Raw genomic sequence first — 13,530 nt, forward strand, 5'->3', positions numbered from 1 at the left:
TGTTGATGCCGAAATGCGATGACACAACTGTTGTGTAAAAATCACAGTCTGTGGTTGATTAATCCAATCACACAATAGTTTAGTAAATTTTGCTCAATTAGTCAGTCAAATAAGAAGATGGGGTAATTAAATCCTGCAGCCTAGTTGAATAAATATAACTCGTCAAGCATGTAGCTAAAATTTAACTCATTCTGCAGTAAATTTTACTCAATTCTTGAGCCATATTTTTCCAACAGTTGGTGAAATTGCTATCAATTTATGAATAATTTTAGCCATTCATTTATTCTGCGGAATAATTAGTCTCAGGTTCATTCATTATAATAACACTATGTTTTTTTTATTCAGATAGAGTTTAAACAGTAATTATTGAAAGGTGCAAAATAAGTAAATAAATTTTCGCTACCAACCAATAAATATATGTAAAATTAGAACCAGACATTGTACAAACTTATTGAAAACCCTGTATTTTATAAACTTTGCCTATAACCTGGTATCAGTGTGAGCAAGGTCAAAGGTCCCAACTCCCAACTCCCATGTCCCAAAAATCAGACTAGGTACATTTCTGAAAACTTTTTCCAGAAACTATGTACACTGATACCGAAACACCATTTTATGTGCCATTATTATTACCCTTACATAATTCGCCAGAGTGGTCCCCTTATTTCTTTGTGAATGATGTGATTTGAGGGGAAACATTACTATTTTTCCCAGTTAGCTAACCGTAACAGAAACTATTAATTTTGTTCTCTCTTGCAATGAGGCATGCCCCAGCAATACAGTTCCCATATGTTTAAAAATATTGACCTTCACGATGGGCTTGAAATAGATAATGCGATAAAGGTTTGCTTATCAGAACTGGGAGATTCATTCAATATTATTACATAAGTGTTTAAGATTAATTAATGGGTTTGAACTTTGTTCTGCCGATACTTTTGTGTATAGTACAGTACGATACACAAAAGTATCGGCAGACGATAGTACGATTCGTACTAGCAAAATCAAAGGATATTCTTATAAATGGATCAAATTATGTAGTATGTTTTGGAATGGGCACAATATTCCCTAAAATTGGGATTATTTCTGAATTTTTGTAACATGTTGCAATATGTAATATGTTATGAACGTATAGAAGCACGTTAAGAAATCTTTATTGAAAGTTATCGTGAACCCGGACAGACATGATGGTTCCATAAGCCTTCACTCGGGCTAAAAAACATTACTTTCATTGGATGTTTTTGAATATTATGCAAAAAATCATATTAAAAAATACATATTATTATGTACTACATATTAATTAATCATATTATTAATAATATGATATACATAATATGTAAATTGATAAATATTAATTACATTACTTAGATAAATGCCAAAATAATAATTATTGTGTAATCTCTTTCTTCATAAGGTTGACTTCCTCTTGGAGAAATTGATGTAAAATGTAGTCAAAATTGTTCCCAAGCGTGGTCACATCATGATTCGCGACCAGCGTTAGCGACAAGGTGTCCGCGTATGAAAAGAACCCGCAAGTCATGCCTGTCACGGGTCAAACTAATTAGTAAATGTAGACCTCCATAATTTGCTGAACTAACGCAGGACTTAAGGCGCTGTTCGTAAACTTCGTAACGCTGGCTAACCATAGGAAGATAGGGATTTTTCCCTATCTTCCCATGGTTAGCCAGCGTTACGAAGTTTACGAACAGCGCCTAATGACTATTAAATAATCGCCAAACTCTATAAAATCAGAACATTTTTAAATTATTTCTCTGGTCTGGGAATTTATTTTAAAATCCTGGTCGAAAAAGTTGTAGTCAGCGAGTTGAATGGCGTTTTTAAGCCAATTTCGATTAGTTCCAATTTTTCTGAAGGTTACTTAAACTTGACACCTCCTCCTTCTAAAAGGGTCAAAATCTGGAGTGTATATTTTTTTTAATTGGGAACTCACTGCTCTACAAATTTGTCGTCTAGAATTTTAAACTAAATTCCCAGAGCTGAGAATTGAGTAGAAATATGCTGATTTTGGCTAGAAGTCGTTAAGTATGGAGCTCCAATTATTGATAATTATAATTATAATTAACTCGCGTACTCGAATGTGGCCACAGAAGTCCCACATAAGCATACTTCTGGAGGACCCTATTCCCACAAAGGGTCACTGCTTGTGCCGGTCCAACCATATTTGTGCACCCGATCGGCGCCCCCATTCTGATTCGCGTCACCTTTTCCCAGGCCCAGGTCGGCAGAAGGGATTGGATTGGTACGACCAGTCGTGAATATCCTTCCGGCCAGTGATTTATGTCCACCGAACGGGAAAAATTGTCCATCAAGGCGGACAATCTGGAATTTAAAAAATTACTACGAACAATGTAGATTTCGCAGCGTATGCTCTCCGATTTTGAGCAAATTAGTGTCAATCGATCACAAATTTAATTAGGATGAAATTTGCGAAAGACACGATCTCCCAATGGACACGTTTGGCAGAGATATTTGCGTCCGAAGAGGGGAAAACGCACAGTAAATTTTGAAAGTGTAACATTTGTCGTTTGTTTAGGGAGCGTTTTCTCCACTTGGGATGCAAATATTTCTGACAAACTCGCCAATTGGGAGCATACCGGTTCAAAAATTTAGTTCTCATTCAAAAGTCAGTCATGCCGAATTCTGAAGATTTTCATTCACATTCAGTCATTTTCTTTCAAATTCATTTCATTTCACTTCATCGGACTTCATTTCTTACTTCCCCCATGTATTAAGCATAGGGTGAAAAATGAAATGAGTGAAAAATCCCTTCATTCACAGTCATTCATCTGAAATAACGGAATCCTTCAGTCATTTTCATAAAAATGATAGGAAATTCATTTTCATTCACTATCATATCATTCACTATCATATTTAGTCAAATGAATGAAAGTGAACAGGTATGATTGGGAGATTATGTCTCTTGCAAATTTCATAAAAATCAAATTTGCGATCAATTGACACTGATTTACTCAAAATCGGAGAGCATACGCCTGCAGACCTCAGTTTTTTATGGATTAAATTAAGGTCACTATATTTTTCTTATACCGTTTGGTCGGACTTTCCTCCCCAATTTGCACATTGAGCAGCGTATGACACCAAAAGTTGCAGAATTGTGGGGGATGCTCGACCCCACGGACGGGCAGAGCTACCACGAAATTGGTCGTCATCCCATCACTACACAATCTCGATAAGAAGCGTCTTAACGCCCCGGCGAGAAGGGTGACGCCAAGTAAAAGCAGTGGTGGTCGTCCTTGTCCTTGTGCCCCCAGTAGAAATCTCACCTCTTTAAATGTACGCATGGGATACGTCGCTCTGTAGAGGGCGACGTCATCGCTACTTTTCGCCCGGGTAAAAATGTCCTTGTGGAGGAGGAAATCGCAAAATAGTTTCGATAAGGTGTCCGGTAAGCGGAGGAGATCAGAAAGTTGTGATCCTCCAAGGTTAGCGTCGTTCTTATCGGTAACACGGCACACTTCCGGTGGTGGTATCGCGTTGTCCACAATTTTCTCGAGCAGACACAGCTTGGAGAATCCATCGCCAATAGCGTGGTTAGTTTGTAGCCCGAAAATTGACCTCGTTTCACCTACCAGGATAAATTCAAGACCATCATCATTATATGATTAGGCCATCATTAGAGGGCGGATATGTATTTATTTTCAACTTTTTCATTTGATGATGACCGACTGTCATATTTTGTGGGTGTGTTCCCTAACTTCGCATAGAGCACAAGAATCTCAATATATCTTTACATATTTCTAGATTTTCAGATATAATTATTTTCGCTATTATTTCAAAAATATGGAAATTTTTTTACATTTTTTTTTTCAAAAACATATATTTTGTAAATATTTCAACTATGTTAAAGACGAAATTTTTATGTATGTATGCTCAAAGAAATTAAATTTTGCGAAAATTACAGGTTTTTTTCGTACACATTTCGTAAACATTTTCGCGTTTTTCAAAATTTCATAGATTTTTCGTAAATACATACCCACCCTCTGGACACTTACAATAGATAGATAATTAATTCCTACCCGAAATCGTGACCCCTGGCACGACCATAGCTTCCCAGAATGGAATCCCCTCCGTAAACGGAAGTCTCATCCACTTCACGAGAAACGCGTTGAGGTCATCCTCGTTAAAATTATGACCTTCTTGAGCTCCCAAAACTCTCAAGTGGTCCCGCATCTCAAACTCTTTTCTGGCCCGACGCCAAAACGGGATCCCCATAAATTTCGAGGGGTACACGGATTTTAGTCGGGCGTACATTTCCCCCGAATTATTTTCTGCAAAGAAGGATGAATGATCAAAATAAGTACTTTGTCAAAATACAATATTTTGAACCCCGTTCATCCCAGGGTTTGGATTTCCGGGGGGCTTTCACACCACAAAAAGGCAAAAATTTGCATGAAGAAGGCAGAAGTCATGCAAAAATACATGTTTTTCTGAAGAAAATAACTTTACCGATCTGTTAAAACACTGTAAAAATCATGAAACCGATGGATTTTGACAGCGATAAAAAGCTAATTTATTCACAAAACCTCTACTTTCGTATAGCTCCACGTAGATTGTCGTCTTTTTGTGGGTGTAAAAACCCCGGAAATCCAAACCTTGGGAAGAACGGAGCTCAAAATACTGAATTTTCACAAATTAATTTTACCAAGAATGGACGAAAATCTGTCCAGAATTTCGTCTGGGTTTAATTTCCCTTCGCAAATCCAAATGAACGCGGTTCCCGAGCGTGGTCTCGTGTGGAAGGGATCCGTGCAAAATGCGTGGTCCAGCCCGGTCATGGGCGTTACGAAGGGCGAATTTGGGATGATAACACGGTTAAGGAAAATGATAAGGTAGCGATAACCCAGGAGGAGAAGGATAACGGGGAGGACGATCGAGATGAAAAATATGAGGAGGATCCATTGCAAAATATTTTTTAGGAGACGAAAGATCTCCATTTTCGCAATATGTGATGCCACGCTTAATGAAATGAAAATATCTTAAGTTTGGTTGAACACAAAATAAAATTACAGGAAAAACCCCACCTTTCAGGCTTACCTAGCCCGAGTCAGGTGGTTATTAATAATTGAGGTTGGTATAATCAATGGTCACGGAAGCCGTGGGGACATCTGGGGACATAAACATTGTAAGATATGGAAAGCAAGGGGTTTATATAACATAAGGAGATGATACGGACATCGAATAACCGTGGGGACATTGCCTCTCTGTCCTGACCCACGCTTCCGCGGCCACTTGTATAATACCACCGCTACAACTTTTTTCCGCACATTTTCCTCATCTTCGAATTTGATTCTTAATTTTGAGTATTCTACACTTGCCAAAACTTTCAAGTAAGTCAGTTGTACAAGTTTTTACAAGTATAACCAATAGACAGACAGACAACCATGACGAGTACACAAGCCCAGACTCGGGCTAGAAATCCGTGTAAAGTAAAAATTTTCACATGTCAGTCATCATATCACTCAAATTCTGTCTTCTTCTACGCCACAAAAACACGACCCGGTCGACACGCATGCACATAAATATTTTACACATTTTTAATTTCGGAAAGATTGCCTAGTTCTACCATAAATAATTTATTTAAAAGCGACGTTTTAATTTATTTGAATAATTTGATCGCACACTAAGCCAATTAAATGTTACATTTTTACACGATTAAAATTTTGCACCTTTTCCAAAAAAAAATATTAAACCATTTCTTCTTACATTCCCGAATTAGAAATTTTCTCTGATAATCTCATCACTTTCACTTATCGTTAGATAAGTTGGGATTGACGCCTTGATTCAGAAGTCTGCCCCACCACCACCACCGCTGCTGCTGGTGCCAAAGTAGTAGCGTCCCACGACGAGAAAGGTGACGACGACGCTGAGAAAGGCGCCCGAATATGGGACGAGTCTCGTCGAATCATTCTTGTCGCCTTTCATGGTGTCATTCTTGCCGTCAATTTTGTCGCCATCCCCGATCTGAGGCCCGGTTTCTTCTCCCAACAAGAATCGGGCGTTACAATGGTCCTTGTCACACTTGCAGATCCGGTCATCCCCTTTATCACATCGATTCATGGCTTGCTCGTCGTGGAGGGGCGGTTTGTTTTGGTCGTAACAAAACGTCCCAAATCGCTCCCAGTATATGCAATATGGTCCTAAGTACGAAAAACGAGGTCAGCATGATGAGTAGAAGAAAAGAGTTCAAAATGAAATATTTAAAATGGGGACGCAAACCATGTTCAAGCCAGAAAATTTTTACACTTTAGATAAACAACATTTAGCGCGGAACTTGCACAGATTCGAAAAATTCAACAACAATTTGGCGAAAACGCTCGATTTTCCGAAAGACCAACATCTCATACATAATATTTATCACGGAACTTGCTCAGATGCGGAACATTCTGGCGCCGCGAGTTTGCGAAATCGCTCGGTCGGAATCTGCGCCTTGCGACATCTCTTTTCTTGAAATCCGAGCGTTTCCGCGAATTTGCAGTGCCCAAAATTCTACGAATTTTTCCGGAAAGTTCCGGACTAAATATTGTTTCTAAAAAGTTAGTCTGCTAAGTTAAGCTGGTCAAAAATAATCTGGGCTGAACATGGTTTGCGACCCGATTCTTAGCATTAAAAAAATACGTTTGTATGTGGATGGACATTCGGCCTGGTTCCTGGCTTCGTTTTTAGTCTCCGCGTTAAACCCCTTGCAGGCCACGGCGGCCTGAAGTTTCCTAGCGTACTCCGCTTCTTCAGGGGTAACCTGCCTCCCACTCGCGTCGTTATTAGATATGCACATGTAGCATATGAGTCCTGTGGGAGGAAAGGATTGTAAGATGCAAATTATATATCAGGTTTTTGTTCATTGCGGGATTCTACATTTATTGTAGTGCAAAAAACGGAGGTGCAAGTCACTCAAGAAATGCGAGGTGCAAGAAACTGTGAGAAAGTGCAAGAAATAAGCGCCATCTACTGTGGATGAAGTTCTAACCCTGCAGACTTATTACACCGCTTTGTAGCATTAATTTCACGACGTCACCGGTCAAAAAAATTTTTTCCTCCAAACTGGTCCAAAATAAAAGTCTAGCATGGGAATAGTATAGAAAAATTATTTTTAGCGTTCTATGACCCCTGGGTCATGAATTAAGGGCCCCTGAAGGGTCAAATAGCGTTCCCTGATAACCCCATGCAAATGGGGTATCAAATTAATCCCCTGGACCAGGGGAACCAGAAAAATATTTTTATAAATTTTTATGACCCTTGAGTCGTGAACTAGGAGCCCTTGAAGGGTTAAATATCATTCCCTCACAACTAAAGGCAAGTGGGGTATCAAATTAATCCCCTGGACAAGGGGAACCCAAAAAATATTTTTCTGGATTTTTTTGACCCTCAGGTCAAGAGTTAAGGGCCCCCGAAGGGTCAAAATAGTAACCATGGTAACCCCATGCAAGTGGGGTATCAAATTAATCCCCTGGCAAAGGGCAAGCATAAAAATATTTTCCTGAATTTTTTTGACCTATCGGGCAACAGTTAAGGGTCCCTGAAGGGTCAACATAGTAACCATGGTAACTAAGGTGAATGGGGTATCAAATTAATCCCCTGGACCAGGGGAATCAGAAAAATATTTTTTGGTTTTTGTGACGTATAGGTCAAGAGTTAAGGGCCCCTGAAGGGTCAAATAATAACTTATTGTATTTTACTAAACGGGACATTATTTTAAAGTTTTCAGTTTTGCAAGAATGTTAAGTAGAGAGGGGTAGGCATATTTTTGAAAATTTCGTACAAATTTAATGAATAATAATTCTTAACACTATGTACAAATCGGATTCACTATTTATAATATTTATTATGTATTGAATCCATTGAAGTTAAAATCTAGGTTGATTCTGGTGGGAAGGTTAATCTCCTCCTAGAAGTTGCACATTCTTCTTCAGGCAAGTCTTCTTCTTCCCCAGCCTGTGAGTATTCAATATCATTGTGTATTTGCATTCGGAATCTATCAACTACTTCGTCAACATCGTCAGGGTCCTCATCTTCGTCGTCAGACACATCATCTGCTGCTGTAATCTGTATATTATGTACAAGTTATGTATTTTTTTACTAATAGTTTACTGTCACCAAGAACTCACTCGAATGGGGTTGGCTGAAGCTACACGTGTTTGGAAGTCATCAAGGAAGTCATCAAAATGTCCATCATTTTTCCAATACTCGTCCTCCAATCTATTTACAATAATAATGTAGAAATTGCGAATTATTCCCATAATAGCGAATCTTGGTTTTACGAACCGGTGCACATGTTTGATGTGTTTCTGCCATTGTTCCTTTGTGTATGTTGTCATAATTCTCTCAGCCTCAGCTTGTGCAAACTCAGCGGTCCCCTGTGTGTTTGCAGCCCTAACTGCGTGCTTGATGTCTTTCCACACGTACTCAATTGGGTTCAAGTCGCTAAAAATAGTTATTACATGAATATTCTTATTACCGTTACCTATGATTACCAGTTCTTACCAGTTATATGGGGGTAATCTGGAAAATACGTAAATACAGTGTTTAAATAAATATTACAAATTATTAGTAAATTACCCATGAATAGAAAATAACTTTACCGGACAACAGTGTTTCCATATTTCAATGCCTCCTTATCCACAATGTAATATTCATTTCCGTTTTTAAGGTCTTGAACCATTTTCCATAATTCAGGTCGTCTCATTTGCTTTACAGGTTTTAGTTTCAGCTTTTCAGGGCCCTCTAAATTATCATTCAGCCAGTCGTATAGCTCTTGTTTTCGGGATGTAGATTTTGGGGCTTCCTTGGTGCTGTGATACGGAGCTGACAAATTTAAATAAATGAAATTCAAATTAAAATGGAATTTACCAATACAAATTATTGGATGATATTACCGTTATCAATAACAATTATGCATGGACCATAATTATCTTTTATCTTTTGATTAAGATCCTTCCACCAAGCCATGTAAGCCACACCGTTAACGTTTGCGTGGTAATCCATCTGGACTTTCTTCTTTGATACTGGATATACCTTCATAGCGCCAGGTACGAATCCATCCTCTCCACCTGTGAAGATAATTATTATTTTTAAATAATTTCCTATTTAATGTGGATAGTTGAACTGCACCTGCATGCATCACAATGATACGTGGTCCTCTAGAAATTTTCGGGTTTTGGAAGGAGTATAAAGCCGCTTCATGAAATGACTTTGGTGAATTAATAACCCAGCCTTTTCCAGTTCTAGCATAACTATCGACCCACGTTTCATCTGAATAAATATAATGCATTAATAATTATATTAAATTAAATTAAAACATTTTTGATATTTAATCAGCCAAACCTGTGTAGACAACACATTTTGGGTTCTCGGACTGACGATTTTTAATCATTACGGACAGATATTCATATCGCTTCTGCACGATGTCTGATCTCATGAGGATAACTGCTCGCTTATCAACAGTTTTGAATCTAAATCCTAATTGCTTAATGAGTTTTCTTAACGTCCACTTGGAACATTTGAACGCTGTAAGAGTTTCTCCTCGGGCTATCCGACCATCTTCTTCTTCCTTGACTTCCTCCATCAGTTTTGTGTATACGTTATGCATTGTTGGTGCTTGATTATTAGCATAGAATTGATGAATGATTCGTTTAACGTGCTCAGTTCGGAAGTCGTCAAACTGATCCATCACTGGCGTTGGTCTAATACGTTTCTTACCAGGTGTTTTTATACTATTCGTTTTGTAATTCTCCATTGTCTGATAAACTGTTCTCTCTCCAATTCCTAGAATCTGGCTAGTTTTGGTGACAGAGTTTCCTGTTAGTATTTCACACTGTACCTGGTTACTGTCAAAGAATACTTTGGCGTTGACAATTAACTTTTGAGCTGTCGCCTGTAGTGAAACACCAAGTAGTTGGAATGGGAGTTTAGTATTTGGTTGTTTACAGTCGTTTTTCGCTTTCGGTGTTGCTTTCTCAATTTCAAAGGCTAATTGTTGCATAGGAAAACTCGTAGGACTGCACCTCGAAAGACTAAGGTAAGGTTTGGTTCCATCATTCCGTCTAGGAACATCAGATAAAGGAATTCGCATTTCACCTTCCCCCAATACCTGTTCTTTAGCTCTGAGAAGGGAATAGAAATATCCACACTCAGAATCCGGACAAGGAGGACCAACAATTAGGACATCTTGAATGAACTCGTTTATAAGGTTCATCTTTTCGTCGTTTATGGGGGTTGGGAGATAGCCTACCGTGTCACTGCCGGGTGGAACATTTTGGATTAGTGAAAAAGATTGAACTGCTTGATGAAATTGCCCTTGATTGTGTCCGAAGTGAAGTAAAATTATGCAGTACGTCAATGACTCGGCAGGTAAGATTCCTTCGAGATGGTCACTAGTAATCTGGCTGTCAGAAAACAACATATCTGGTGCAACTTGTTTCGATCCGAGGACAAAGTAGAAATTTTTTATTTTGCGTTGCGTAGTTTGTTTCTCTTGTATGATTGAGAAGATCTTGTTCTGGAAAGATGCGTACATTACTTGGTGGATAGTCATCCCGCCCACAAGGATTATTTCAACGAATCCGTTAAGTGAATTAGTTTTTGGAGGACGAGCGCCTTTTGGGCAAATACGAACATGTTCAATAAACGAAATCTGGTTATCATCATTCTTGGTTGCAAATTCGTTCAAAATCATCCTACATCCCCCTTTGTAAGGGGCCGTTGGGTAAATGTCTGTTCCCACACATGTATCTTCACCTTCTGTACTCTTGGATGCATACTCTGTATTTGAAGTGTCCATTGGTGATTCACCGCCAGGAGCTGACCCTTCCCCTAACTCTTCACGTTGTCCACAGTGCCCACGTTCATCATCTCCATCACCATCCTCCTGTATTGATCAGAACAAAAACGTACATGAGCTTGTTACTACAATAACAATTTCACGATGTCCCCCACAACATCCGCGGTCGCTGCTATTTATAAATATGTTGCAATATTTCTCACAAGTGCGTCTGCATTGGTGTCCATTTCATCCACATTTGAGCATGGCATGACGAGGGAATTCATGTCAGACTGTTTTTGCTAAAAGTGATAAACTTGTATGAAATGCGTCTGTGCTCTCAGACAATAAATCGATGAATCTGAGCTAGCATTAATAGTGCAAAAATATAATCTTACATCGATATGCGGTGGATTTACATTAGTTTCTGGATCCACCGTGTAGCAGCTCCCTAGCCAAATATTTTGCAGAATACTTATCCACTTTGACTCCTGAGCTTGGCCTTCCCAGATGGCACGAGCAGTTGTTAGTGTTCCTGCTGAAGTTTTATCGTACACCGTTTCATGTGCAAAATGCAAAGTTAAACTGGGATAAAATCCTGCTGGGTAGAAATATAAGAAGGATGTATAGGACCCTCCAATTTGACTTTCGAAATATTTTTTGGCACTCATTGCGGCCGCAAAAAGTGGGAACAGATCTTTTCGATGTAATTGCACAGTAGTTAGAAGTGCCTCGTCTGCCTCTGATGGTAGAACCCCTAGCAAATAATCGACGTCATGTTTGCGGCATGCTGCATCTGTGAATAATATCAACACAAAAATTATAAAATTAATTTTCACAAATTTGACTTGGTTAGTGTATGAGCATAAATTGGGCAACAATTACCAACAGCATTTATTGGGCCACCGAGATCATCCTGCTTCTCAATATCGGTGGCAGGCCCGCAATATCTTAATTAATACCAATAATAAAATTATGTTAATAAAGAATCATTTCATAAAGATTCCAATCGCAACTTCAAAAATAAAAAAACTCATCCAAAATAACCAATTACCTATATCCAGGGAGATTGAAAGGTAATCCGCTTGGCGCCTTTTTAACTTTAGCTTTCTCCAAGGAAAGTATAATACCACGTGGGCGTCGGAGAGATCCAGGATGGAAAAATGCATCTTGACGAAGATGAAAGCAAGATGGCAATTTACCTTCGTTGGTAGGAATAAACGTGTGCTTTCTGGCAAAGAAGGCTGAATGCAGGAGACTTGTGTAGTTGAACCTGATGCATGATATTTGGTTGCACAGAATTAGAACTGTGCATGCAGAAGGAAGAGGAGTAGTGCCTTGAATAGCTTTAGTTACTGCTTGCTTGGTGGTACAGTTCTTCGTTTCAGCCGCTATATTACAATAAGTGTCACTAATTTTTTCCTGAGTTAAGTCGGATAGTTTATTGGATGGAAATGTGTGGTTGGCGTTTGAAATTGTGATGTTATTTAGTAGATAACGGCTGGCATCCACGAAACTTTTAAAATAAAAAGTTACATAGCTTTCACTTCCCCATATCCGTATCTTTTTATTTTCATACTCTACTTCTTCAATTTTGATAGTGTCACTGAAGAACATAACAGTTTCATTAATTTCCATACACATCGTTTGATTACATATCAGAAATCCACTGCAAGTGGATGGTAATGTCTCCTTGAACCAGATAACCAATCCACCCAGGTTATCCGTCTCATCACACACAACTTTAACCTGTTTATCTATTTCTATTTTATCGACATTCGCGCAACTTTTACCACAAACACAATGAACTATATATAACACATACAGTGTTCCATAAATTAAGTTATGCAACGTCATCTTCAATTTTAAAAATTAATAATTGAGCGGATACCAGTAAGTACAAACTCCAAAACTTAAATTTCAAAATGTCGACTGGAGAAGCCAGCAAGGATAAGGGGTCTCCCATCACCTCATATATTTATAATGCATCAGTTTTTAGGGGATATTCATCACCCCAACCATTAACCCAATCCTTCCCCAAACAAGATGGTGCATAAAGATATGTATATGAGAAAGGGACCAGTTTATACAAACATAAGTATGCTGCCTGAGACAGGCTATGAAGCCTGGTTACCATGGTTACTATGTTGACCCTTCAGGGACCCTTAACTGTTGCCCGATAGGTCAAAAAAATTCAGGAAAATATTTTTATGCTTGCCCTTTGCCAGGGGATTAATTTGATACCCCACTTGCATGGGGTTACCATGGTTACTATTTTGACCCTTCGGGGGCCCTTAACTCTTGACCTGAGGGTCAAAAAAATCCAGAAAAATATTTTTTGGGTTCCCCTTGTCCAGGGGATTAATTTGATACCCCACTTGCCTTTAGTTGTGAGGGAATGATATTTAACCCTTCAAGGGCTCCTAGTTCACGACTCAAGGGTCATAAAAATTTATAAAAATATTTTTCTGGTTCCCCTGGTCCAGGGGATTAATTTGATACCCCATTTGCATGGGGTTATCAGGGAACGCTATTTGACCCTTCAGGGGCCCTTAATTCATGACCCAGGGGTCATAGAACGCTAAAAATAATTTTTCTATACTATTCCCATGCTAGACTTTTATTTTGGACCAGTTTGGAGGAAAAAATTTTTTTGACCGGTGACGTCGTGAAATTAATGCTACAAAGCGGTGTAATAAGTCTGCAGGGTTAGAACTTCATCCACAGTAGCCACGTGCCGTATG

At 38.8% G+C, this 13,530-nt stretch overlaps 1 protein-coding gene across 2 annotated transcripts; it reads right to left on the bottom strand.

Annotated features, from left to right (window-relative positions):
* Window positions 1-7,616: 7,616 nt before the first annotated feature.
* Window positions 7,617-13,006, bottom strand: LOC118433385. 2 transcript variants are annotated; one of them, XM_035845300.1, is made up of 12 exons: window positions 11,841-13,006; window positions 11,672-11,736; window positions 11,185-11,582; window positions 11,011-11,088; window positions 9,352-10,894; window positions 9,139-9,279; window positions 8,904-9,077; window positions 8,610-8,832; window positions 8,512-8,529; window positions 8,293-8,451; window positions 8,136-8,226; window positions 7,617-8,073 (listed from the first exon to the last, which is right to left on the bottom strand). In XM_035845300.1, the coding sequence occupies exons 1-12, from the start codon at window positions 12,641-12,643 to the stop codon at window positions 7,882-7,884; spliced, it is 3,885 nt and encodes a 1,294-aa protein (XP_035701193.1). In that variant the 5' UTR covers window positions 12,644-13,006; the 3' UTR covers window positions 7,617-7,881. The 2 variants fall into 2 exon arrangements, with proteins under 2 accessions (XP_035701193.1, XP_035701192.1); XM_035845299.1 differs by having other exon boundaries at window positions 8,136-8,451.
* Between the last annotated feature and the right edge of the window lie 524 nt (window positions 13,007-13,530).

Source organism: Folsomia candida, unplaced genomic scaffold (genome assembly GCF_002217175.1).
Source record: "Folsomia candida strain VU population unplaced genomic scaffold, ASM221717v1 Fcan01_Sc050, whole genome shotgun sequence".
Taxonomy (NCBI): domain Eukaryota; kingdom Metazoa; phylum Arthropoda; class Collembola; order Entomobryomorpha; family Isotomidae; genus Folsomia; species Folsomia candida.

What these genes read in the sequence shown, in the direction of transcription:
- LOC118433385 (XM_035845299.1), bottom strand. Translation starts at nt 12,643, where the DNA reads ATGACGTTGCATAACTTAATTTATGGAACACTGTATGTGTTATATATA. An exon ending in TAAATCCACCGCATATCGAT is followed by an intron (nt 11,089 to 11,184) that starts GTAAGATTATAT and finishes TATCACTTTTAG; the next exon opens with CAAAAACAGTCTGACATGAA. An exon ending in CTTCAGCCAACCCCATTCGA is followed by an intron (nt 8,074 to 8,135) that starts GTGAGTTCTTGG and finishes CATAATATACAG; the next exon opens with ATTACAGCAGCAGATGATGT.